Source organism: Numenius arquata, chromosome 6 (genome assembly GCF_964106895.1).
Source record: "Numenius arquata chromosome 6, bNumArq3.hap1.1, whole genome shotgun sequence".
Lineage (NCBI taxonomy): Eukaryota > Metazoa > Chordata > Aves > Charadriiformes > Scolopacidae > Numenius > Numenius arquata.
In genome coordinates this window covers 513,887-541,502 of record NC_133581.1, presented here as the reverse complement: position 1 = coordinate 541,502, position 27,616 = coordinate 513,887, and the positions used below count along the sequence as shown (strand labels likewise).

Sequence of the window (27,616 nt, the reverse complement as noted above, 5' to 3'; positions counted from 1 at the left end):
TGAAATCAAGGACTCACTGCAGATTGGGGTTCCAGTCCTGAGGGCATCTGCCAGTGCTCTTCAAAGAGAAATGACAGTGCCCTAGCGGTAAATTATTCCTGGGATGCAAATACTTTAATGTAAGAGCTGATGGACCTTACAGAGCAAAGCGTCCCATAGTTTGTAAATCTGAAATTTAACCCTCGATGAACATGGGCCCCAACTGAGTTACACACTTAGTCAAGCATCCTGCTCAGAGTCTCCATTTCACCATTACTCTCTGTAATTCCACTCCCATCATCTCACAGTGACTGAAAAGCTGTACTGAGCCCTTAAAAATCCCTGGTGTTAGTGCTGCTGACTGGCATGTGGCAGTCACCTGAGAGGCACGTATTGCCATGCAGACTCCTTGGCTATTGTTAAAAGTTAAACTGGATGTAAAATGATTTGTCTGGGAGCTCAGAGAAGTCGGGTTCTTCCAAGGTCTGTGTGAAAACACGGCTTTCTGAGCGGCTCTGGCAGCGGGGAGCTCTGCTGGTCTCCTCCCCAGGACCTGCCGTGAGAGGAGGTCTGAAGGTCTGGTGTCTCCTCACCACTCATTGTCCTTTTGGTCCCTCTCGCTGTGTGCTCTCAGCTAAAGGAAGGACATCCTTCTTCACTATGGGCTGGACAATCTCTGACCTTAGCAGGAGACAGGCTGTGGTTGGTGATGCTGGTCCTGCTGTCTGGGCCACACTTGGTTGCTGGTCTCCCCAAAAGAGCTTCTTTTCACAATGTTTGGCCCACTTCACACTCTCTCTTCAAACTTGTCTTTGCAGGGGACATCGTGGGCCTTTACGATTCAGCGGGCAGGGGTGAGCCGCTCTCCACTGGCATCGTGACACGGGTCACCTCCAAAGCAGTGACTGTGGCCTTTGAGGAGTCTCGCGATGGGATGCTGAGCTTGGACCGGGAGAGCTCCTACCGCCTGCTCAAATTAGCCAACGACGTCACCTACAACAGGCTGAAAAGGTAGGGCCGGGGGGCTGTGCTTCACCTCCAATCGCTCTGCTCAGGAGTGCAAAAACCAATTGAAAACTGCCAAGTTTACTCTAGAAAAGCTCTTCTGAGACAGATCTCGGTTAACTTCACTTGACTTGGTTTCTCTCCTTTCCCATCTCATTCTTCTCACTCCTAGAGCAGCTCCGCTTAGAGGAGGTGTCCACCTTGTGGATGTGCCTTTCTTTTTCTGCTAATTCCTGAGGGCACTCCCACAGAGATAACTCAATTGGATCTCTTATACTACAGTGTCACAACAGCCTAAATTCATCTGCCTGCTGGCTTTTACGGTCCTGCTCTTCCCTCCCTCTCCCGCCCCTCGTCCCACACTCTGTTAGGTATTTTGGCCCCATGTTGCATCAGCTCTGGTACTCACAGGATTCCGCATAGAGCCTTTTCCACGCTGGCAGGAGAAGCGAATAGCTCTTGGCTGAATTAATGTGCTGAAAGGGCTCGGCCCAGGGTCTGGCTGTGTCAGACTGGAGTGAGTAGGAGGTGGAATTCTGGCTGGCGTAAGGGCTGTGTGTGAGTGCTGGGGGAGGCAGCAATCAGATAGGATTAGTCTGTGACGGAGTAACACTTTTCGGCTCTGGAAGAGCTGAATCTGTGCCCAAAGTCTTCTGTCAGTGGGCCCCGAGGTGCGCAGGGATCTCTGAAGGAATTCTTGCTCTGCCTGTAACCTGGCTGTTTTCCTCTTTGGCAGAGCTTTAACTGCACTAAAGCAGTATCACGGCGGCCCAGCCTCTGATCTCATCAACGTCCTCTTCTTCTCTTCTGCTCCGAGCGCATTCAGGGAAACAAGTAAGGATGCCTCTCTGTAAGATTTTATACCAGCCTGATGGCAGGTGCTGAATTGACCTTTCTAGAGACATTTTCTGCCCCCTCAAGGTCAGAGCCCCTGGACCCTCACAGCTGAGCACCTGCAGTGAGCCTGCTGCTGGTGTTCATCTGCCCCAGTCTGTGAAGCTGGGGTCAGGCACTGGGGAGCTCTCACGCTGGTTTTAAGCAAAGATAGAGAAAGTTATTGTGGGGAAAGTGGGGGGAGATATTCCCCCTCCAGAGCAGTCAGTGAAGGCTGAAGTTCCCAGCCCACAGGATAAGGGCTCTGTGCTCGTCACTGCCCGGTTTGGAGGATGCTTATCTCTGCAGGTGTCACATCTGACAGGTTTGGGGGAATTTGTTTGCACACGTTCATGAGTCTGAAATTCGGTTTAGTTTATGAAGCATTTCTCATTTGCTTCCTGCCCCAGTCCCATCCATAAACTTCAAAGATCAGAAACTGGCAGCGCCGCTCCTATATTAAAAATCCAATAACTCTGCCTTCATGGGAATTAGTGCCTGTGGAACTGCTGCAGTTTGGAACAGTGTGGGAACACTTGGGGTTTTATTTTTACAGCCTTCTGATTGTGCTCAGTCAAGTTGGAGATGCGCGGGCTGCTTTGGTTTCATCACATACTTAAAAACTCACAACTTGGTTTTACCAACAGCTGTCAAAAAATCACATACAAGTAGAATCCCCTTTTACACAGATCTTTTTTGATGTGAGTCTTTGGAGAAGTGTGAGATGAAGTTCCACAGCTTACCTGTTCGGGGAAACCAAAGCCTCTGACCAGCAGAATATCTGAGTGCTCGGCAACTGCCAACAAATATCATCCCTTGACAGAAGGGGAACATGCCCTGGGCCGCAGGGATCAGGGTGGAGGCAGGGGGTGGCTGCAGCCTCGCAGCTGGGGCTTGCTCTGTCTCCCAGCCCCGCAGAGAGCTCAGGGCTCACCACGCCACAGTGTGACATGGGTGACACATCCATCCCTGCCTGGGGCTGTGCTCAGGTCCCTCCCCACCGCAGCTCCTGGTGCTCTGTGCTTGCTAGTCTGGCTTTTCCTCGCTTTTATTACCGTATTTTGTTGCCCACAGTAGTTCCCCTCTTTCATGCCCCAACTCCCCACTGTGTTCCTCAGGCTGGGTTCCCATTCTGTATGCCCAGGGCAAAGAATTCATGTTAGTGCAAGTCATGTCTCCCTAGTTCTAAGGGCTGAGCTTGGTCTGAGTCAGACCTCTTAGCCTTTTGGCTACCTCGGGACCTTGCTGTGCTCAGGGTTTTAATATTGGATAAAAGAATTAAATTTTAATGAGCTAACTTTCTTAGCAGCTTCCACCCTGCTTTTCCCCTGATGGTAGCAGAACTGCCTCTCTAATGAAGAAAAATTCTGTTTCACCAAATGGCTCACAAGTGCCAGACTAAGCCCAGAGATGAATTTTACATCTCCCAGCACTGGGAATATTGATTGATAGAAACGTTCAGCCCCATCAGATGGAGAGAGGGGATGCAATACGAGACGGCAGCGGATAACCTGAGAAGGGCAGAGTGCTCGGGCAGGGCGGAAGGGCCTTCCTTCTACCTTCTCAATTTATAGCTCCTTCCTCCCCAACTAGAGAGACGTTATACTAGCCAGGAATTAAATAGCAATGACTTTAACTTTAGCTAGGTCCTGCCTAGCGGCCAGGCTCCACAGAGCTGACAGGGAGGGCACTCGGCAGCTGCTGGGATAAGTCCCATCTCTTACACTTGTACGATGGCACCTGCAGTGCCCCAGGTGTCTTGTATGTGGCAGGACACGGCAACATGTCTCTGCAAATGGCACAGAAACCCGCAGGTGTGGGGTCTGTGGGCAGAAGGCAGCACGTGTTTCCCGGGTGCGTGCTCTGTGACAGGAGGACAGAAAAACCCCTCAGCGTTGCAGGCTGCCCCTCCTCCATGGCGCAGTAGCTCCTTCCATGACCAAGCATCTTTTAGCCTGGTTTCTCAGGGAGATGCTTTCCTGCCTCTGCCTCATCCCATCCATTATCTGATTTCAAGCAAACTCGTAGGACTCTGAGTTAATAAGTTCTGTACATCTTGTAAAAGAGGCTGTCTAGACACACATCTATAATAACACCATCCCAGGATGCAATAAAGCTCCGCTCAGTCAGAAGCCCAGAAAGCCAGAGGTAGGAGAGAGACCACATAAACACCCGCCCAGAGAAAGAGCTGGCCCTAGCACGTGGACAGGAGGAGAAGAGGAAGACCCAGAGCAGATCCATACCTGGAGAGGGAACATTTGTCACTGTTTTCTGTACAAACGGTGGGGAAGAACCAAATTACAAGGAAATCGAGAAGTAGAAGGGTCAGTGGAAATCATAAGCACCCAGCTCTATGCCTGGTGCTCTCCCAATAGCAAAACAGGCTCCAGCAAGTGATACGTGCAGCAGCAGGATGCTAAATCTAATTTTTCAAGTGTGGGGAAAAGGTTAGAAGCCTCATTTTTCAGTCATAGGAGTCTCGGGGCTTTCAGGTGGGTACGAGAGTACCACTACGCGTTTTCATAAAATGTGTAGGGACTTGATATCAAATTGGTTAGAAACCGGTCAGCAGGTTCAGGCTTTATGGGGCTGTGACCTGGAGGGGCAGCAGAGCCCTTTCACGTCCCCAGGAAAGCGGGCTGTAGGTGCCCAGGCTGCAGCACACAGCGCAGACTGACACACACAACACTCACCAGCACCACCGAAAGCCCCGAGACGTGGTGGTTCTTTCCAGCAGCAAAGCTCGCACAGTCCCAGTGCCACGCTCTGCTCCAATGGCGACTCTTTCCCATCATGGAACCTTGGAACCTGGAGGGAAAAGGGAAAAGCATCTGGCTTGTTTTTTTATTTTCCGAAAGGTTGGTCATGCAGGGTCTCTTTAGGGCAGGGCAGTGGTGGAGTCACTGTCCCAGGAGGTATTTAAAAGATGGGTAGATGTAGTGCTCAGAGAGATGGTTTAGTGATGGTTTGTGTCAGTGCTGGGTTGGTGGTTGAACTCTATGATCTGAAAGGTCCCTTCCAACCCGGGCAGTTCTATGATTCTACGGATTGCAAGCTATTCTGAAAATTATGCTAACAGAAGAACAACTTGTGTACCCCCTCACCGAGCCTTTGACCTTGGAAATTACAAGGTGAAGTACGCGTTTGCATAGCCAGCTTGACTCTTCCAGACTCTGTACCCAAACAGACTGGCATCAGCCCCGTGGCCTGTGCCGTGCTGGGATCTCCTGACTGGGAGCTGGGTTATCCTGGCAGAGCCGGCTGCCACACGCCGCACCTGCAGGAGCTGCCTTAAAGCCTGTGCCATCCCAGAAGGGTGCCTAAATCCAGCTGCTGACCCAGGAGGTTGACAAGGGGTCTGATAACACCGATGGAAACGTGGTTTTGAAGTAGTGCGTGGCTGCTGGTGCCTGACCAGCGTGTGATACTGGCTTACTAAAAAACCGTCAGTGTGCACAGAAGGGTAGTAATGACAGAAACAAGGCAGTGCCCCTTTACCCAGCTCCCGGGGACAGGAGTGGCTGCTGCTGCGCTGATTTGCACACAGTGACAGGAAAATCCCGCTCCCCAGTGGGGGATGAATCCCTCCCAGCAGAGATGGATACAGGCACGATTCCCACTGCAACAGTGTCCTGGAGCATGTCTTTTTGGGAGTGGGCTTGGGTAAGATGGTTGTCAGTAACTGGGGAAAAAAATACTGGGCTTTTGACGCTAAGAATCCTGAGGCTGATTTGTGCCAGCCTTCTCATGCCGCGGTCTGTGCAGGGAAGAGGAAATCTCCCACCATCGCTCCTGCAGGACGCTTGGGCTGGGGGCTGTCTCTCCTGCACAAAGGGCACACTGAAACACTGCTGGAGAGCGTGAAACACGCCAGTGCCACTCTCACAAGCTCACACCTCTTGTGTGGCCAGAAGAACGGCATTCGCTGAAGTCATGCGCTGAATCAGTGCTTTTCCCTTTCTCCTGAGCTGCCGGGGTTGTGTACAGGCTGAGGTGTTACCTACAGCCCTGCACATCAACACCTAAGGCCTTTAAAACACTTAAAAATACAACTCAGAATGAATATCTTTGGCATAACACGGAACCGCTAGGCAGGCTCTGGGGAGAATAATCTGTGGAGCAGTTGAAAGGCGCATCTGAAGGTATCACCAGTGGGTAGGTGGGATCTGCAGCTGAGAATGGGACTGGTCCCTACCACAAAGCGTTTCCAACCCTTACCTTGTGCCTCCAGAAGGTGAACCAGGTGGGAGAATGAGCTCGCTCAAAGGCAAACTCCAAACTGTAGGTGGTGGTGGATGTATGGAGAGGCTGTGCTTGCCAGCAGAGGCCAGCATTGCTCTGCCTGCTGGCCTGAACATGCCCTTTTCTGTCAGAAATAAGGTTATACCTTATTGTAGGCACAGTCCTGTGCAGGTCAGGAACAGCCACCACCTCTCTCTGTAGTCCTGGTCCGGAAAAAGCGAGGGAGTGTTCATCCCTGTGCCCAGACACTGGAGCTGCCGTATGCCCACTTTGCCTATTGCTGGAAAAAGGCATTTGAAAAGAGAAAGGAGGAAGGGAAAAAAAAGCCATGTTAGAAGGCGGGGGTGTCCCCAGTAAAAGCTGACCCAGCAGCACTGGGGAAGCACCAGGGATTTCTAGCAAAACTTCCTGGGCTCCTTGGCACGAGTCGAGTGGATGTGACAAGTCACTTGCAGAAGTCTGAAATTCTTCTTGTCCCTCCGCCGTGTGAGCCCTCCTGCCATCGCAGGGGCCATGAAGAGCCCATGAGATCTGTGGGGAACACTAAGCTCTCCAGACAGCTCAGCTGCCAAATCCTGCACAGGGAGAGCAGGGAAAGTTCCTTCTTTCAGTCTTAATCACCCGCCGGGACGTTGCCCATCCTTGTTTGGCTGCAGCTGGGTTGTGGAGGAGCTGGTCACAGGCTCTGGCTTGCTGGTGGTGCCCGTACACAGTGGTGGCAAGGAACGTACTGTGGATGGTACATTGGGAAGCGAGAGGCCTCCAGCTCTGGAGAACCTGAGCTTTCCCTCCCAGGAGGAACAGCTCCCACCCACTTTTGGTGCAAAGGCCCCTTCCCTGGACTTGAACATCACGCTCCAAGCTCACCTCTTCACCAGGACTGCTGGTCCTGTGCAGAAAAGTGTCTCAGTCCTGGAAATGTTGTTGGAGGGACAACCTTGGTGGCCAAGGTGATTTTTTTCCAATGCTATGCTCCTAAATCAAGTTGCCCGTCAGGGGCTGAATTACCTGGGCAGCAGCGAGACCCAAGGGTGCAGATGGACATCCGTCCCCTCCCCAGGCTGCCCTGAGGGCTGCCATGGACACCCCCGGGCAGAGCTGGAGGCAGAACTGATGCCATGGGGCTGGGTTAAGGGGTGTCTTCTGGCAGCATGGGTGCAAAGCCTGATCTGATGGCTCACACCAAGCCCTCAGGCCAGCCCTGCTGGGGCAGATAAACTGCATTTCTTCAGGTGAGCCTGCTCAGAGCCCAGCTCGGGGATGGAGGAGAGCTTAGAGGAGCCAGAGCACCCCTCCAAAGGCTCTGCCCTCCTCCTCCTCCCCACCCTGCCCAGCCCAGCCGAGGCACATCTCCCAGTCACCCACACAGCAGCTTCTGGCAGCGTGGGATTGAACGGGAAGAGGGTGCGGAGAAGCCTGTTTCTGATCTCATTCCTTGAGCAAGGAAATATCAATGACTCCTACGTCCCGGCTGTTCCTCATTGTGGGAAATGCCTTTCAGTTTTTAAGCTATTCTTTCTTTTTCCCCAGGCCCACGGGATGCTTCCCGGTCTCCTCTTAGTCATTAGCACACCAGCTCCAGAATTAGGTGCAAAGCAAGAGGCAGGTTAGCAGGAAAAAGTCCCATTAGTCCCATTTCTCTCCTCCTCTCCAGCATCTTTTTAACAAAGATTATTTAACCCTCATTTAGTTGTGCTGCTTCAGAATTCAGTGCTGGGGGTGACACGGGGAGTGCCCGCAACTCAACCTGCCCGAGGCCAGGAGAAACCTTTGTGCTTTTAATCAAGCTCCTAATGCAAAGACAGCGATAACACACGATGCCCAGCAGGGACCGATGCCCAGAGATGGGTCTTACATAAGCTTCCATGGGAACATTATTTTCAGTAAACCTCAGTGTAATGAGTCATCAGCCCTGCTGTAATTAACTTCCATAATGAACAAGGAGATTAGCAGCAGGATTATGGGGGATGAGAATAAATATGGGTTTAAATTAGATAAATCTGGGAGGTAAAAAGCAGCTTGTGAGAATTCGGTCTTCTGCAGTGAAACCAATTCTCTTGTAATGCAATTTGCATATCCTTTTCTCCTTTCTGATCATTAAAGCCCAAACTAATTTTAGTTTTCAACATTTGCATTGCCGGTTTGTATCTGTTTTCCTGCCTTCCTTTTCAGTCATTGTTGGGCAATACAGCCCTGCTCTTTTCTGCTGCTTTTTCACTGATGCTGTGGTGGGTTTAACTGGAACGGGAGCAATTTGTTTTCAAGATCAACTACTTCCCTCTTTTCATTGAGGGTTTGCTAAATCAACCGCCTCACCTTTAAAATAAACCCAGAGCACCCTCCACACCCGGGAGATCCTACACATTTGATGTTGTAGCAAGTAAATGCCTCTTTAAATGCTGAACATTTCCAATCCAGACTAGTTGTGTTCCCAGCTGGGCGCTTGCTCCTCCTGAGGAATCGCAGGGGACAGACATGGCTGCCGGGTGGGCTCCCTGCTCACTCTGAAAGCAGAACAAGCCTTGCTTTTACCAGCCTGGGCTCTTGTAGCCCCCTGGCTGGCACACGGTGTGCCTTCCTCCCCAGGAACGTTCTTCTCATTATCAAATTGATTTGGGCTAGCTACCGAGAGCTGCTTCTTTGTGTTCCCGGCTTTGTGCTGCTCAGCAAGCCCTGGGTTAGGGCTGAGTCCGAGCGAATCTCCCGCTGTCTCCCCAGGGCCTCTGAAGCTTTACAACGAGTCGCTGGATGCGTCGCAGAGGGAGGCCGTCTCCTTCGCGCTGGCACAGAGGGAGCTCGCTATCATCCACGGACCGCCTGGCACGGGGAAGACCACAACGCTGGTGGAGATCATCTTGCAAGCGGTCCAGCAAGGCCTGAAGGTGAGTATCGGTGGCAGGACGGGAGTGACAGTGACCACGGTGGGTTATTTTGGAAACTCTTTGTGCTCCATGGCAGCTAGAGCAGACCCAGCCATGGCCGTGTCATGTTGCAGGCTCTGGCTGGGCTTGCAGGGACCAGGGAGCTTCCCCTGTCAGCTGAAAGGAGGTGCAAACAGTGTCTTCAAAGCTCAGGTTTGCTGTTTGTTGAAGATCCCGCACTCGTGCTTCAAAGCCAGGTGGGAATTGCCTCTGGTGTCTGGAGGCTGTGGAGATGTCAGTGATCTATTCCCCACAGATGTTGGTCTCCCTCTCTCTGCTGAGGGTCTCCCTTCTTGGCCGCTGCAGCTCCTGTGCTTTGCTGTCCCTGGCAGTAACGAGCACTGGGTTTTTCCCCTCACAGGTCCTGTGCTGTGCTCCGTCCAACGTGGCTGTGGACAACCTGGTGGAAAGGCTGGCCGGCCACAGAGCCCGCATCCTGCGGCTGGGGCACCCTGCTCGCCTGCTGGAGCCCATCCAACAGCACTCCTTGGATGCCGTCTTGGCCCACGGTGACAACGCCCAGATAGTGGCAGACATCAGGAAGGACATCGACCAGGCCTTCGTACGTGTCCCTGTGATGTGCCCCGTGTGGGCTACCCGAGTGCTAGCTCTCTAGATTAGCGGTACCCGAGCTGCTAGCCAGGCGGGCTACTTCGGCTCTGAAACCACAGAACAACTCTGCCACTTCTTGGATGTTCTTAGAAGGGAATTGCTGCAGCCAGGTGCTCTGGGTTGCCCCAAAAATCAGTGGCCAGAGGCAGATCACAGTGACTAGCCCGGATGTGAGCCACGGGCAGCGTGCAGCCAGCCTGTGCCCTGGCTGAACCTGGTATTTGTGGGTACAGGGCCCCAGAAGCTCCCAGTGATGCTCCCAGTCTGGATCATGTTGTGTACAGGCAGGGGGAGGATACTGGGGGGCACGAGCCTCTCGTGGTCAGTCAGCAGCAGAAAGCCCACTTCAGGGGAGAGGAAAGGAAAAATAGCATAGTGCAGGGGAGTGGCAGTGACAGCTGGAGATGTGTGTCCACTAATTAGTCCCATTTACTCCAATTGGGAAGCATTGAACCTGGCCCTGGAGGAAAAGAGCTGGGGAAGGTCTCTCAGAGAACTGCTCTACCAGGGGCTGCCGGAGCCTCCCAGGGCACCCGCCGCCAGGGCTCATCCTCATCCGCTGGAGGAAGAGCCCAGGGCAAAACTCCTCCGCTCTGAATTCCTCACTGAAGTGGCAAAATCATAGTCATTGCCGCTGCGTGGGGGGACGCGGCAGTGCCCTGCTCTCTGGATGATGTCTGACATCGTTCATGCGATCCTCTTCACCAGAGAGCGAGGGAAACAATCCCATCATTAATTCACTTCCTAACGAGATGTCTGGCTGTCCTGACACTCCCTCCCACTCTCAGCCACCTCGAGTAGGAAGCACACTGTAAAAATTCATCCTTAATTTCTTCTTTCACAACCTAATTTTCCTAAACTTATTTTACAAAGTCGCTCTTTTACTTGAGATGATAGGCTTTGGTACTAATTAGATTTCCCCCCGTCCCTCTTTCGGTAGCACCATTGTCCATTATCTGCTCAAGAGAGATCCCGTCTCCATCAGAGGTGCAGGAGGGCAGCCTCACAGCCCTGCACGTGTCAGGCCGTGGCTGGCCCTGCCCTTCAGTGAGGTCCTGCACATTCACTGTATAAAATGACGCACCCCAAACACGGCTCTCAGCTCCAGGAGCGCTGATCTGCAGCCACCACCACGGCAGCAGCTCCGGTTTTCCCAAACGTGTTATTTTTTCCCTTCCCTCTCCTTGGGAGGCATGTTGGGAGGAGGTTTTTTCACTGCTGATTTCCATAGAAGAATGGAAATTGGGGAGAAAGCAAAACCTTCAGCACTAAGGTCTCCATCTGCTTCCTCCCTAGAGGAAGGGGGACGTGGTGGTGGGAGACGGGGCCTGGCCACCAAGGCTTGTGCCTTGAAATGCCAAACAAACCCCAAGAGCTGACACACTGCTGCAGTTCCACTTGCTTAGTGGTGCTTCGGGCTGTCCATGGCCAGGTCTTTCACAGAAGGTGCACCTGAGGCATTAGCATCTCCTCTCTCTGGGCTGCAGAGCGCCCACCTCTGAGGTCCTGGCCCACCTTCTCCTCATCCTGCCTCACCTTCTCCCCACAGTGTCCCCTGCTTACCCCTGTAATAATTTCTTACTTCATCCACTGTACGTTTTGACTCTTCTCACTCCTTTCCATCACCACCACCCCCAACCGCAGCAGAACCAGGAATATCAATGAAACCCTGTGCTCTCTTTGCACATTTTCCACCCTTTGTGTCTCCTTCTCCCACCTGTTCAGGCTTCAAGCTTTCCAGGACGTCAGCTTCGGGATGCTCTTTGCACCAGCAAAGGTGTAGTCCCCCAACACAGGTCCAGAGTGAGGACACAACCCCTGAAGCTCAGGGTGGGGGCAAGGTCTGGCCATAAATGCAGCTCCCAGCCCCAGGAGTGTGTGGGTAGGGGCCCAAAGGAGGCAGGTCAGGACAATTAGAGCCTGGATCCCACCCACACCTCGTTAGTACTCTGTGGGGGTCACCAGGCTCACCCTCTGCCCAGCAGTAGCCTTGGGGCTGGCTGAGGGTGCTCTGTTCCCTCAGGATGGGGCGTCCTGCGCCCACAGCTGCTTTGAGAGCTGAGAGACAGTTGATGTTTGGATCCTAATGTCACCACCAACAGCAGAGAGCAGTTGTTAATTTACTACCTAGATCTTGTTTGCAGAGCAGACCTCGAATGTGGCCCTGCTGGCACCGTCAGGTTTGCTCTCTAGTCTTCCTCTTTCCAGCAGGGAGGAAGACGATGCTGATCTTTGTCCCTCAGCTCGGTGACTCTCAGGGCTGGTGCCCACCCTCTCCTTTACGTCAGGTTCAGGGAAGATGCCCATGGGATCCCGTTATCCGTGTGTGTGTGATCCCTTCCTGGTGACTTCTGAGCCTCTCAGCCCATTTTGCCTACGCTTGGCAGACACGGAGAGGTTCCACAGGAGTTAAATACCTACAGGTTTAACCCAAAGAGGTGGCAGAGCAGAGGAGTGAGACACCTGAACGTCTTTCCTCGGGAAGAGGCTGCAGTATGAGCTGTTAGACACTGGAGAGTCCATCCGTATGGAGGAGGATTAGAGGGACCAGCAGGTCTTATTGGTTTGGCTGCTTAGAGAAGCTGCTGCCCGCAGCCTTTCCAGCCTTCTCAAGTCATCGGCCTTTCCTCCAAGGAAATGATCCCAATGTCCATAATCCAAAGCGCAGGGAGCTTTCTCAGGGTGTCCTGCAGTGTCTTGCTGGGCCCCTGTCTGTAGCCGGGGAAGCGCTAGCAACCAGTGGGAATGATTTGGTGCGTTAGATATATTTAATAGGCGCTGCTAAAAAAAGCCATGAGCCTGTCTGGCTATCGCTGTGAATCACGTACAGCGGCTCAGAGGCACCTTCTTAAAAATGCAGAGCTGCTGCTTTGGCCAGACACAGTGCTGTCACTTGGGGAGCCCTCCTGCTTCGGGGTCACTCGGAGGCAGAGGGTCCCTGCTCCCCCCGAGCAGCGGAGCAGAATGAGATGGGGGGTCCTGAGCCCAGTCACCACCAGACGTTACTCCCCGCTTGGTGCCCGGATGCTTTGGTGGTGCAGAGACTCGGCGGGACGGACTGAAGCATCTGCCCCTCTCCCTGCTGGTCTCTGGGGCGCTGGGGAGGGACAGGGCAGAGCAGGAAGGGCTGGACAGAGGGTTTAAGGACAGCGAGTAACTCTTCATCCTGGGCTGCATCCCCAGCGCAGGGCCAGCAGGGTGAGGGGTTGATTCTACCCCTCTGCTCGGCTCTGGGGAGACCCCACCTGGAGCACTGGTCCTGCTCCGGAGTCCTCAGCACAGGAAGGACATAGACCTGTTGGAGCGGGGCCAGAGGAGGCCACAGAGATGCTGGGAGGGCTGGAGCCCCTCTGCTGTGAGGACAGGCTGAGAGAGTTGGGGGGGTTCAGCCTGGAGAAGAGAAGGCTCCAGGGAGACCTTAGAGCCCCTTCCAGTCCCTCAAGGGGCTCCAGGAAAGCTGGGGAGGGACTCTGGATGAGGGAGGGGAGCCATAGGAGGAGGGGGAAGGGTTTGACACTGAAAGAGGGGAGATTGAGATGGGATCTGGGGAAGCAATTCTTTGCTGTGAGGGTGGTGAGAGCCTGGCCCAGGTTGCCCAGAGAAGCTGTGGCTGCCCCATCCCTGGAGGGGTTCAAGGCCAGGTTGGAGGGGGCTTGGGGCCACCTGGTGTGGTGGGAGGTGTCCCTGCCCAGGGCAGGGGGTGGCACTGGGGGGGGCTTTAAGGTCCCTTCCAACCCAAACCAGTCTGTGATTCTATGATTCAACACTTTCTGTTCAAAATTCAAGACTCTCAAAACGTGCAGCCCGAGGAGTTTAAGCGTGGACCGACTAAGCCCGAGCAATCGCTGCCTGAGCCCGGGTGTTACTCCCGATGCTCCCGGATGGTCTGAGGGGCAGCAATAGTCTCATTTTGCTGCTTCATGCTCAGAGCCTGGGTTGTGTTGATACAGTTCGTCTCTTGCACAGACAGAAATACTCCATGTGCTTCAGGCAGCACTGATGGTGGAAGGGGTTTTCTGGCAGGGGGAGGGAAGAGAAGCCCAGGTTTCCTGGGGCTGATTGTGATGAGCCAGGGTTTCATGTGGACGCAGAACAGCCATGCTGTACCTGGGTTCTTTGGTTACCAGAGAAGCTGAATGTATCCTGAGGACTAGAAACAGTTTGTTCTATCTTGATTTTTCTGTCTTGTAGGCAAAAAGCAAAAAGGCTCAGGACAAGGGAGAGCGGAGCCATTTTCTCAGTGAGATTAAGGCACTGAGAAAGGAGCTGAAAGAACGAGAGGAGACGGCCATGGCTGCAGCCCTCACCCACGCCAGCGTCGTCCTTGCTACAAACACAGGTGCCAGATCTTTTTCTTTGTGGTATTTCACCTCACTTGCCAGGACTCACATAAATCGTCTGCCCTGCGAGGCAGTGTCCTGCCGGGACAGGAGGGAGACTTACTCCCGGGCTCCCGGGACTTGGGTCGAGTTTGCTGCGTGCTCTCAAACGCCTCCCCAGTGGGATCCTCCCTGCTCACGCTTGGGCACCTCATCTTGTTGTTTATCAAAGAACACGCGTCTAGGTGGTGGTGTGAGCCAGCGTGGCCCATCTCGGTTAGCTCTGCGCAGGAGCTGAGCCTCCGGCGCGTAAACAAGTGCTAGTGGAGGTGTGCAATCTGCTTATTGATTTCATAAGTCACAGGGAATTGCTTTCCTGCTTGGATAGTTGCCATGACTGATGGAATACAGCACGTGTTCCCGTAGCCTGGTCCCAGCGCGCATGTGTTTGGGTGGTTCTGTGCCTCACCCAAGTGTGGAAAGGACGTGGGACATCGGGAAGGGCTCCAGGTTCCCATCCAGCAGCACATGTGCACAGCTCCTCTGCACGCAGGGAGAGGATGCCCTGCCATCCCAGAGGAGCACAGCTGCTTCAAGTTTAACACCCGCTAAAGCGCTTTTCTACATCAGGTGGATCATACTCCACATATAGTTTTTGGGCTGGATTGCTCAGGGATTATTTGCTGCAGTGAAACATCAATAATTTTAGGTCATAAAGAAGAATCTCATGGGGCGTTCACAAGTTACCGGTGTGAAGGTTAAAGGGAAGGTAGATTCTTCCAGTGCATTAGTTGCTGGGAATTGGCCTCTCGCTTCTTTTAACTTTGCCTGGCAAAAGAGGGGGAGGTATCCTTTTTTCAGTAAAACTGGTATTTTCTGCTGGCTGTTGCATTGATCAGTCACTGATTTTCTCCTGTGACTCTGGGGCTGGTGTGGAGCTCTGCACAGCTCTGCTGCAGAGAAACGGGGTGGACAAAGGAGGTGGATTTTGTGTTTTCCTCAGTTAAGCAATCTTGATATTATTCTGAAACCACGTAGTTTGATGGGAATTATTATTTATGCAAGCCAAAGTGCTCCGTTGCTAGGCTCAGCAGAGAGAGGATTTATTTAATCATGGCAACGCACAGGGACACCAGTGACCTTTAGTTAATGGTGGTTCGATAAACTCAGGTTGAGCTGTAAGGGAAGAAAACCATCTGCATGGCTGCCTCCGCCTCGGTACACTCTGTTTTAGAGAGAGAGGACCTTTCCACTTATTTCTTCTCCTTTCACCTTCGACATGGCAAAATTGCAGACTGTATGCCCCGTGTTACCAGGGTGGATTCGTATAGACTGGAAACAATTTTTTTTAAACGAAAACAGGGTGTCCGAGTTGACAAACTGTAACTTCTGAGCTGATGCAGAGCTGGAGAGGCAGCAGGATTTACTGTGGCAAAGCAAAATCACCCCTAATCAGAGCTGCTTTCGCTGCAGTAGCACAGAGGCTTTTGAGAAAATATGTCTGTGAGTACGGGGAATAAAGATCTCTGTGTCTGGCACGTGGCTGCTTGATCCTCCTCTCCTCCCTTGGCATCCCTTTTCCTGATGAAGTGCAGTGACATTTTTGATGCCTCTGGAATTCAGAGTTCCAATGGATGTGTGGGTCACTGTCGGTTCCCGTCTGGATTACAGCAGGGCCTGCGTGAGGGTTATTTGGCTGACATTACAGATGGGAAAGGCTTGTCCTTGCCGTGGCAGTCTGATGGGTCTCCCGTGCCTTCCCTTCTCCCGCTGCCACCGGGGAGGACGCAGCAGCACGGCCGGGGTCCACAGGGCAGGGCAGGCAGGGGCTCCACCGATCGTTGCCTCGGGGTGTCCCTGGGTGCGTCAGAGGAGGTGAACCTCCAGCCCCCCATCCTTTCGGTTGGGGAGAAGCTTTGTTTGCGTTCGGGGGCAGACGGGAGGTGGGTGTTCGTTAGTGCTTTTGCTCTGCTCCTGCTCCGGGTGAGGCATCTGAGCATATTGCTCCGTGTGTCATCTTGGCCTCACCGCGGGTTTCAAAGATACTTGGAAGCTTTTGAGCCCAGATGCCGAGGAAAAAAGGACAAACAGAAATTGGCAAAACCCAATTCTGACACATATAGATGTGTATGGATCTGGCGTGGAGTACAGAGCCGAGTTTCCGAATCTCTGCAAAGAAACATTATTTTTCCTGCCTCCCTCAATCACAAGGTGTGTGTGGTTTGCTTTAAAACCAGGGCGCTCCTCTTCTGTGCCCACCGCTGAGCCGTGCACCCTCTCCTTTCCCTAGGTGCGTCCTCGGAGGGCCCGCTGAAGCTGCTTCCCGAGGAGCACTTTGGTCTGGTGGTGATCGACGAGTGTGCGCAGGCGCTGGAGGCCAGCTGCTGGGTCCCTCTGCTCAGGGCCCCCAGGTGTGTCCTGGCCGGGGATCACAAGCAGCTCCCCCCCACCATCATCTCCCACAAGTAAGGAGCGGTTCGTGGTCCCTTATTGATGCAGCCAAACGCTTCCGAATGCCTCAAACATTGAGATATTTCATTACTGGGGGTTATTTATCAGTGTTCCCCGTCAGCTGGGTTTGGTCACACTGCCAGGGTCACATCAGAGCTGTCTCACTGATACCCACTGCTTAAAGTTTAATGCACCCCGTCTGAGCAAGCTTTCTTAGAGCCATAGAATAGAATCACAGAATTGCCCAGGTTGGAAGGGACCTTCCAGACCATCGAGTCCAACCATCAACCCAACAGTGACAAAGCCACCACTGACCCATGTCCCTCAGCACCACGTCTGCCCGGCTTTTAAATCCCTCCAGGGATGGTGACTCCACCACTGCCCTGGGCAGCCTCTTCCAAGGCTTCACGACCCTTTTGGGGGGGGGGAAAGAAATCTTTCCTAATCTCCATCCTAAACCTCCCCTGGTGTAACTTCAGGCTGTTTCCTCTTGTCCCATCCCCTGTTCCTTGGGAGAAGAGGCTGACCCCCCCGGCTATCCCCTCCTTTCAGGGAGTTGTAGACAGTGAGAAGGTCTCCCCTCAGCCTCCTTTTCTCCAGGCTGAACACCCCCAGCTCCCTCAGCTGCTCCTCCTTGTGTGCTTCCTCCCCATGCTCATCCTCACCATCCTCACGCTCATCCTTGCCATGTGCTCCTGTTGGATTACTCAAAATTAGGTATATTTTAGCAGATGCTCTTCCCGAGAGACATACCTTCAGCAGAGATAGTTTTTGGATTCCGCTTGCTTGGCAGCGCTGTGTTTGAATTCTTTGCTGTCTCTCTGTCGTGCAGAGCAATTTTCAGGCTGGTTAGAAAAGTTGTTCAAAAAAACCAATTTAAAACAATCACATGGAACTGTCTAGGTTGGAAAGGACCTTTAGGATCATTCAAGCTAGTGAAATGAACGAAACAGAGACACAAATTCTGGTTTCACTCACCAGTATTTATATATAAACTTTTAAATGTTTGTTTTTAAGACAGATAATCTGTTTTTCTACGGGAGGTTTCCCCGGCCTGGCCTGGGTTACCTCCCCTTTGCCGACTGCAGGCTCTGCAGAGCGAGTTCAGGCTTGTGCTCAGTTTAAGCCAAGTCTTGCCTTCCCTTTATTGAATTCTACTCCTGTGGTTCCACATCTCTTTATTTAATGCATTACCGTGGGAGCTGGCCCACCGAGATGCTGCAGCACGTTATCACACACACCATATTGTGTGGTTATAAAACCTCACGGTACCTACAACGTGCTCATTCAGACCAATTAGTTTGTGGGAGAGAGCTATGGCCAGTGTGAATTGCCTGTGCGTGGAGGGGGATACTCTGAGTGGTACTGGGGAGCCTGCAGGTAGGGAAAAATATAAATGTGTGTGTTTATCGAACTCTGGATCCGGAATTACTGAGTCGTTGTTGTGTGGCAGCAGAGGAATAGGGCTGACCCCATAAGCTTTCTCTCCTGCTTCCGAAAACATAACGAGCATCGTATCTATGATCTCACTTGAATTCTGAAGAAGGGAAATGAGAAATCCAGGGGAGGCAGCGGCTCACGGCTGAGAGATGATGCAAATAACATTAAGGCACTGTATCATCTCCTCATTTTACCCTTATCAGCCACACAAATGGTTATTGTTCTGCAGACCTCGGCTGGGGACAAGCTCTCTCCTCCTCTGGCTGGTGGGGGTTTCTGGGCTGGGGACCTGCAAGAGCAGCCTCTCCAGAGCCCCCTTCCTGGATCTCCTCCTGCTCGAGGAGCTGTGCTTTTTTCTCCCTCGGTTTTGAGTTCATTGGACTTTGCAGTGGGAAACTGCCCCTAGCTGGCATCTCTCCTTGGTCACAGGGGATCAGAACATCCTCTTCCTCACAAACCCTGTTTTGTTCCTTAGATCCTGTGCGTGTGAGTCAGGCCAAGCTGTTTGTCCTTGCTGTTTCTGTTGGTTTTCTTCAAAAAGAGCTCGACAGTTTTATTGTGCCCTTTGCACGTTTTCTGTGTTTTTAAAATCCCAGCTGCACAAAAAACTGGCCTTTGTGAAATTAAGAGGGAGTGAGGGTAAAAGTCAGATCTTCTGGCTCTTCAGCCTCGGCGGGGTGACCAACGGCGCAGGGAGGTCAGTTGGTAGCTCAGCTCCTGTCGCTCGTGGATAATCCCTTTGGGGCAAAAAACCTCAGGGATGTTCAAACCCTGTGTCACTCTGTGCCCTTCCCAAAGTTCAATAGGTTTAAAATAGAGCAGTGAATCAGTCGTGTTAACAGATTTATCTCTCAGCCTGCCTTACCAGTAAATTATGATCCAAAAACTTGCTACATCAAACAAAATTATTGCTCGAGGCATCAGGCGCTGGTCAGAGAAGCCACCAGTCACCAGTGCCTGGTGTTTTCCGAGGGTCCATCTTCCCTCTCTTTCCCCTCACTGCTAGAGGCTGGCATCTTTTTAAGGAAAATTATTCTCAATTGGGTGTTTTCAAGCTTTGCCCCTTGCTCAGGTGGATGCCTGTTGCAGGACTGAGAATGCCGAGAAACAAGTGGAAAAATAAAGCTGTTTTAGCTATTTATGGCTTTACCTCTCATCTCAGCGGGGCCCTTGGCAGCAGCCTCACAGGCATTAATTGCAGACGGGTGCTGTGGCACATGTTGACTGTGCACACAGAGGTGGGAACGGGAAGCTCATCAGGCAGGTCCCGATCTGGGGTGTTCCCCTCCAGTCCCAGCCTCTGCTTGGGAACAGCAAAACCTACTCTCCTCTTCCCAGATGCCCAGCGTCTCCCTCCCACGTTTTATCCTGATAGAAAGCAAAACTGCCTGATGCTGAAGGAAAGGACTTTCTTTCTTTCAGGCTCCCTTGCTGTCAGTGAACCCCCCAAGCAGCCTCTGCTGGAGAAGCTGTGCAGTGAGGTCCAGCTGGAGCAGCTGACAGCGTTTGCCTCAGGAGCCTCCTAATTAAATGCAAAAGCTAACAAATTTTGATCAATTAGAACAACTTATCTTGAGAAATCCAATTACATTTCAGATAAACGCCTTTGAAAATTATTAGCTCGTTCCCTTACAGATCTGAACTCTGCCCGTGTTGTTAATTGCTGCCCCAGCAGAAGCATTCTCTGTATCGAAGACGGCACATCCAGAGCTCTCCTCTCTGCAGCACCATCCCCCTGCACGATGCAAAGATGCAAATCCAGCCGAGGCCAGAGAGCACCGCTTTGCGCTTCTCAGGGTCCCCAGGGGCTGCGAGACGCAGAACAAAGGCAGATTCCCTCTACCTCCGCCCTGTTCAGTATCTCCAGAGATTTAATTAAGGCACCAAATCACCTGCCGGCTCCTCTTTGCTTAATGGAAAGCGATAAGCTATTTCCAGGGATGATTCATGCAGGAGTCAAACGCTTCCGCCCACCTCCCCCTTCTCCTCATTGATGGCAGCAGCCCTGAGGTGGGTGGGCTCCTATTTTGGGGGCCTCAGCGTTGGCCGGGGTGGATCTGGGCTGGCAGGAGGAGGGGCTGTGACTACACCGTGGGTCCTGCAGGGAGCTCTGTGACAGAGAAATGCTTTGACTCTGGGTAGGAGCCATCCTGCAGGCAGGAGCAGGCAACTGGGCTGCCACGCAGCACGTCTCTGCTTGGGGAGCAAGCCCTGTCTGGTAGAACCACCTTCTTATCTTCGTCTTCCTCCATGGGCTCAGCATTTATCAGTTATTATCATCAGCCCTTACCCACTTGAGGCTGAGGGAGTTTTGAAGGCTGAAGGCTGCTCCTCTTCCTTCCTTTTTGACTACCTGGAGTTCCCTCAGGATGCAGAGGGCATCCCTACGCACCTTACATCCCAACCCACATCTCTTCCAAGCTGGAAGGGTTTCTTCTGAAGGGCCTCCCAGCAATGGCAGTGCCAGCCCCACGCTGTTCCCCTCTGGGCAGCTCCCGGACATCAGCTTCCAGCCTCCTGCTAGGGGTTGGCCTGGTCCCAGGGGCCGTCTCCATGCCAGGACGCTTTCTGCTGTCTGACAGGAGCATTTATTTTCCTTGTTTTCATTTTAGTCCTCGTTCCATCCTTTCCTGACATCCTAATTAATTTGTCTCCACATCAGGGCTTTGATTTATTAATTTGTTTTTACACTGCACAGATTTCTGCAGATCCTTGTCAGGCCCCTTGCTCTCAGCTGGTTCCTCAGCACAGGAGTATTTTGCCCGACTGTCCATCGTCAGTCGGGACATCTCCACCACCCCACGTCTACGCACAGGTCCTCCATGGCCAGTCTCTTCCCGATTTGCCCATCGGCTCCAAACAGATCTGCTTTTCTTCTCACCAAAGAGCGAGTGTCAGGCCTTGGTTTTCTTTGGTGGCCTCCACAGCTGGAAAGAACAAGCTGCCCTCCTCCTCCTCCTCCATCAGATTTGCAAGGATTAAAACAAACCCACAATATCCAGGGAAAGGGGAGTTCTGCACAGCCTCATGACTGCTTCTTTACCTGTTTGTGAAACCTCTTAAGCCTGTCCCAGGGCAGAAAAGGCCAGGGCATAGAGCAGAACCCAGCTGATGCTTTGCATCTCCACAACAGCCTGGTTTTTCCATCCAGGAGCTTAGTGCAGAGTTCTTGAAGGAGGAAAACACAGTGACATCCTTCTGGGGACGCTGCTGTCCGAATTCTGTGGTGTGCAGTAGAGATCAGGGTCACACCAACATCTCCTTCTGTCCCCTGGGGAGCAGACCAGCTTTCCAGAGCATGAATAAGAGAAGCTCTAACACGACTGAGGGCACAGCTCCATCCCTCTCTGGGAAGCACTTCCCCTTTGTTCCCCCTCGTACTGCTCGTTCCTGACAGCCACACGCCAGGCTGCCTGCTCACAACAGCCCAGAAAGGATATTTCACACCACAGCAGGCACAAAAGCCTGTGAAATCTTTGGTTCCACTTGGCTGCAGCTATCACTGTTAATGTATATACGCTATACATTTCTTCCCAGGGCTGGGGAGGGAGCCTTGCCTGGGAAGAGCAGCAAGACCTCATCCTCCCTCTCTGGCATCCATCCTGGTACCCACCTCCCCGCCCCGGGAGGGTGCATTCAAGCAAAGTACAGCTTTTCCCTGCACGTGAAGCAAGGTGAAACCAGGTTAGCAGCAAGTACTGGCTGCTCTGGGCTTATTCTGGTAATTTCAGCTTTCCTAGCTTGACTTTAGAGTGGGTACTCCTCAGCATCATGCATGATCCTGCCTGTCCGCCCTCCTGTCCCGATTTAATTTCTCTACAGCAATTGATACTTAAAAAGCTTTTGCTTGGTGCTCTTAGGATTTTGTTGGCATAGAAATCAACCATTGTAGCAATTAATGGAGCGGTAAAATAATAGGAAATTTATTAACAGGTGAAATATTTGCAAGCAGTTTAATATCCTCATTATTAATTCACCATACAGCCTCATGTCGATCCCTGCGGTGGCAGCAGCGCTGATAGCGTCTAGAAGAGCACTGTTTCTGAGGCTTGCTGTGAGGTTTAATGCCTCCCCCATGCTTTATTGTATATCATTACAAGAAACACTTCAGAATATTTGTTGTTAAAAAACAGCAGGGTTCTATTGCCAGTTCTGCATGAAAATCAGTTTTAGGGTTGGTCTTCAGATTTACAAGAATTTGTGAGCCAAGGGAGGGGAGTGAAGCAAACGGGAGAGACCTCTGGCTGGTAAGGCTGCTCGGACTTTGAGAGCCTTTCCTTTGGGTACACTTCATGTCTCACCTGAGTTTCCTGATGCGACTTCCACAGCTTCTGGCAGCAGCAAAGGCCAGGAACAGTGTCATTGCCAGCAGGACACAGCCCCACAGGGCCAGAGCAGAGCAAAGGGCTGGTAACAGGGCTCATCAACAGCTCCATCAAGCTGGGAACCAGGTCCAGGGTCCGTCCCAGGGATCCCATCACGAGGTGGGCTGGAAACAAAGCCACCACACAGGTCCAGGATCTATCTAGAAGATACAGTGAAAGACAGGAGCAGAGTGAGCTGCAGCACAGGTCCAAGGTCCATAGACCTCTCCACCCAGGAGACAGAGCTAGGATGTAGCTCAGGTGGGGGCTGAAGGGCCAGTGCTGAGCTTAAATGGGGCCCATGGGCAGAGGGTGTGGGACCCAGGTGAGGCTGGTCAGGGCAATTAAAGCCTCATGGTGGCCCTGAGAGCCAGCTCACCCATGGGTGCCTCAGTGTGTCATCTGCTTTCCCATTAGCCTGTCGGAATGAGGTGGCTGGTGGAAGGGACCAGAAGCATTATCTTGGTGACAGTGGTCACACTGTAGGCAAAGACTAAGTAAGAGGTGGGCTCGTGAGTCCCCAGATTCCCTGGTCAGGCAGGAGGAAGGGCTGTTCCCAAGGGAATGGCTATCTCAGGTAGGTTCTCACACCCAAGTGCCACCAGCTCTCCCTAGTAAAGCTGCTTCCCTCCCTCTTTGCCCAGGAGACCAGGCTGCCTGTCAGCTCCTCGGGGGGCAGAGCAGAGCAGAGCTGGGAGGTCGGGCTGTCGGTGCCTGCTCATTCCATTGTCAGCCTAGGAGGAGACAAGACAATTCCTGATGAGGGGAATGTGCTCCCCAGCCCCACATCCTGCTCTCTCCCCTCACCCCAGCTGATCCCCTTCCCCTCCCGGGAGCCCAGACTGCTCTTTCACCCACCCCCCCTCGCCTCTTCCCTGCTCCCATGGGGAACACAAGGACCCCTAAGGAACGGGGGGCTGTAAATGCTCTGTGGCCAACCTCGGGGTGGCTCCCGAGCAGCAGCAAACCCTCAGCACAGCTGGAAACCTCTGCTGCATTAAGCGCTATATCCTTCCTGCAAACCTGCCAGCCCTCCTGGCTCCTGGTGCTCCTTAACTTTACAGCAGCCTTTGAAAAAGCAGCGCCGTCTCAAAGTCCCCCAGCTGCGTCCCCTCACGGTTTATGACCCCTTTTTCCCCCTGTTTGCTGCAGTCTGTGATGTAGCAGGAAGGAGGGCTAATGAGACTCGGCTTCTGGGAAAGACCTACCCTCAGTTTTCCCTTCTGCAGTTTTAGTGAATTTGTGCCCTGCTGTTGGCACGGCAGGGCTGGCCAGGGCAGCACACAGGTGCGTGCTGTGCCCCTTCGCCTCCACGGAAATCACTTCCCCGAGCCGCTCTCTGTCATCATTTCATCATCTTTGTGCTTGTTCTTTGTGTGCTGGTGGCCCAGGCCCCCTCGCCAGGAGCCCCAGTGTCGCACAAGGCGCTGGGCACACAGCATGAAAAAACTTTGTGCTCTGAAACGCTCAAAAACACAAAATCAAAGTACAAGGATTCTCGTCCTTCTTCCTCAGACGGCACCGCGGGGCGATGCTGCTGACAAACCCTTTCTGTGCGGCGAAGAGAAAGCAATTAGGCTCCTGAAAGGCTTATTTCATTAGGAGCTTTATTAATTTGTGCCGCAGATCCAAGCATGGGACCTTTGCCAACAGTGATGGAGTGTTGATTTTCTTAATGGGCAGTAAAGCAGTGAGCGCTGAAACGCGTTAGTCTGGGGCGAGCGGCCGAGGAGTGATGAGAGCGCGGGAGCAGCCGGTGTCTCGGTGGGACACCAGCGAGGTCTGGTGGGGCTGGCACCAAGACGGGGTCGGGCTGTGGTGCTGATGCATTAGGGGATGGCTTTGCCTGTGCTGAGCCTGCAGTGACGCGAGGGCCGTGTTACACCGACGGATGCGGTATCTGGAGCTTTCTGAGAGCAGCGTGACTGAGGGTGCTCACGGGGTGAGCTTGCAGGTTCAGAGGGGTGTGTTCCGGAGCTATTTCCCCGAGCAGAGGTCCTGGGCATCCTCACTCGTCTCCTTCCAACCCCGCTGAGCAGACCTGGGTGGGAGGCTCAGGCAGGGATGGCCGATACCGTCTGCATCTCTTGGGTGATGGTGCTGACCCCCCCTGGGCATTTCCTGCGGGAGAGGGGAGTGGGCATCTCTCCACCCCCACGTGCTCGAGCCCATCTGACCTCCCTGCAAGGCAGAGGTCTGTCCCTGGGGGTCTCCACCCTCTTGGGTGTAAGAGAATGCTTGGGACCCCACAGCCTTCTCCTGCTCCCTTTCCACCGGCTGCTGGTGCCCAAGGGAAACAGCGGGAGGCCAGGGAGATAACGCCGAGGCCAGGGGGATAACTCCATCCTAGCAGAGCCGCAGGAGGATGCTGAGCAGGGACCAGGGCAGGTATTGCAGGTGCTCCCACAGCATTGGAATGTCACCCCGTTAGCATTGATCACCAGCGATCAGTTCCAGCAGCAGCAGCAGTGCTGAGCTGGATGTGCAGTGAGATGCTGATTGATTCTTTAGTCCAAAGAGGGGCATGTCCGTCCCTTAGATCATCCCTTCACCTCGGACACCCAGACCCCACTCCTGACTCGCTGTTCCCACGCAGGGCTGCTGCCAAGGGCCTTTCCCTCAGCTTGATGGAGCGTCTCGTCGAGGGCTACGGGGAGCAGGCTGTGAGGATGCTGACGGTGCAGTACCGCATGCACCAGGCCATCATGCAGTGGGCATCCGGGGAGCTGTACGGCGGCCGGCTCGCTGCCCACCCCTCCGTGGCCCAGCACTTGCTCAGGTGAGTGACCTGCTCTTCTCCGGTACCTCAGCAGGGATGCCTTTTCCCTCCCACTGCCTGCGGGGTTTGTCCTTCCCTGTGATGGACTTTTCCATTCCTCCTGGCCCTGCGATAGCGTTTCTGTTTCATCCTTTATTTCATTAAGGAAACATTAATTTGGGGGCAGGGGGTTGTCCTTTTTCCTGTATAACAAGAAGTCATGGGGAGTTATCTTCCGTCTCCTCCATTGGAATGATGAGCAACAAAACGAAATCCGCTGGTGAGACCCTCTGGAGCCTGACCTGCAGCGTCTCTCTGTCTTGGGCTCTCGCTGAGGGCTGGACCAGACACCTAGACACCGTCTTTTATTGTGTTTCCACACGTCCATGTGAATACGAGGGCCAGCGTGTGCCCCGTCTCTGGTCCCAACACCAGAGAGACCAGAAAGCGAGATTCCCTTTCCAGCGTGGGTAGTTTTACAGCCGGGACAGCACCTGAGGCAGGTCCGAGGCATCGGATCCGTTCCCTGCCTGCAGCAGTTCCCCTATCCTTGGTAGCCAAAGGAAATGACTGGCGTTTCATTCCAGTGCCCCCGGGACAGCGGGCTGTTTGCCAACACACGCTGCGACTGTCAATAATTGGAGCTTTTAAAACCTGCAGTGGGTGCAGTTCTGGGAGGCGGGCGGGAAAACATTAATTCTCTCTGTTGGACTTGGAGAGCGTGAAACACCACAGAGCTGGGCTGCGCGGGGCTCCTGGATTTTTAGCAATGCTTTTTCTTAAATGCAAATATTTAGGAGTCGGAAAAACAGACATTCCCCTAGAATCTCTCCATTTCATGGAACATCCACTTTGGGACGGAGATAGCTAGAGAGGCCATTTTTTTATCGTACTTGTTTCAAAATAATCTTACTTGTGAAGAGCGTGAACACAAGCTGGCTGGGAAGAGCACGGGTTGTGTTTGAGAGGGCCCCTCCTCTGCCCTCCGTATTACGGCTTCAGGGCTGAGGCTTCGGTTCAACGTTCACCAGTGGGGCTGGGCTGGCTTCTGCCTTGTCCGTGCACACACGTGTGTGTGTACGCGTGTGTGTACACGTGTGCGATTCCCTGGATCTGTAGGTGAGAGCAGGCAGGGCTGGTTCCTCGCTGCCAGGAGGAGCTCGGCTGAGCTGGGTGAGATCCTTCAGCCCTTCGGAGCTAACTCCAGGAAACCCTCTTCTCGATTGTTCTTGTTCCTTGCCATGCTTGCTTTTTTTTTTTTCCATTTAAATTTGCAAGTTAAAAATAGCAACTAGAGAAGAACCCCAGGCAAAATGGTTTGAAATCATTAAAATAGGAAACCGATTGAGAAGTTGAATTTAGGTGAGTGTGTTATTCTGGTGAGCTGGTTTATTCTTCTGGCTGGTGAAGGTATCAGTGCTTTTCTTTCCGGTCCCAGTGGAGTTCAGTGCCCTGCTCGGGGCCTTTTCCTGCACCCACTGCTGCCTGAGCCCGCGATCAAACCTGCTCGTCCCCAGCCCTGCTGCCGTACCGCAGAAACACAGAGATCCCCAGCCCAGCACTGCACCCCACAAAGTTCCTGTGCTTCTGTAGGAAACCAGGTGAGGCAGGGGCTGGATGTTGGACTACGATCTTCTCCTGTTCAGGTTGCTGCTACAAAGTCCTTCATGGTATTTGTGAGCATCTCACGTCTTTCATGGGCTTAGACCAAATGATCTGCTTAATCCCTTACCTGAGCAAGAAATAAGTAAGTTTTATTTTCTGATAGCTCTAGGGAAAGCTCTCTTCTGAGCAGATGTGTCCCAGGGAAGTGCCCACAGGAGGTACCTGCTCACTCTGGGGAGCAGCCAAAGCCTGGGCTGCAGCTGCAGCAGCAGCATCCGACAAACCCTGGGGCTGGAGCTGTTGGTTTCCTCCTCCGAGGGCTGGTGGGTGACGAGTGAGGGACCCAAAGAGCCCCAAAGCACAGTGCTAGGAGGGAGGTCTCCATCTCTGCTGGAGGCATTTTGAGGTCTTCCTTTGAAGAAAAGTCTGACTCAAGTGATTCAGACCATTATCCCCACGCTCCTCTGGCGTGAGCAAAGCCAGCCCATATCGACTGTTTTCTGGCCTTCAATTTGCAGTCACCTCGGTGCCCTTCTGAGAGGTGAAGCCTGAAGAAGCATGTCCCAATCTTGAGACTGGGAGCAGGTCCAGGCATAAACACCTTGTGGCAGGAGATTTTGGTCGCGCTGACCTTGTGAAGCCCAACACCCACTGGCTTTTCTTCAGAACAGCTCTCCCGGGTACAGTCCCCACATCGACAGTAAGGGCTGGGCTCCACCACAGCCTTCCCCTGATCGGCGCCGTGGATGCAGGTCCCACCTCCCGTACCTGAGGCACAGAGACTGCTCTTTGGGATTCTGCTCCCAACAGCTCTGTATTTCCTTCCCAACTCCTGCTCTGACCTGGGGGACACTCAGAAATCTTGGTCTGGGGTCTGTCAGAGACTTCTGCAGCACCACCTTTTCTCCAAAAAAGGAAACGTTGGTTTCCTATGGTATCTTTTCAGGGGCAGAGTATTTCCAAGGGAGCAAAACCTTCTTCCCAACTCTCCCTTCCCTCTGAAGTGGGCGACGAAGCACATCAGAACCTCCCCACATCTCCAGAATT

General features: G+C 53.0%; 1 protein-coding gene across 1 annotated transcript in view; it reads left to right on the top strand.

The window, feature by feature from the left end:
* IGHMBP2 (immunoglobulin mu DNA binding protein 2) overlaps positions 1-27,616 on the top strand; it is a 41,436-nt gene that overhangs the window by 2,399 nt on the left and 11,421 nt on the right. The window contains exons 3-9 of the mRNA XM_074148677.1: positions 798-990; positions 1,721-1,818; positions 8,818-8,981; positions 9,382-9,582; positions 13,824-13,971; positions 16,242-16,416; positions 24,803-24,985. Coding sequence (XP_074004778.1) covers positions 798-990; positions 1,721-1,818; positions 8,818-8,981; positions 9,382-9,582; positions 13,824-13,971; positions 16,242-16,416; positions 24,803-24,985 — 1,162 coding nt within the window. The remainder of the gene's footprint in view (positions 1-797; positions 991-1,720; positions 1,819-8,817; positions 8,982-9,381; positions 9,583-13,823; positions 13,972-16,241; positions 16,417-24,802; positions 24,986-27,616) is intronic.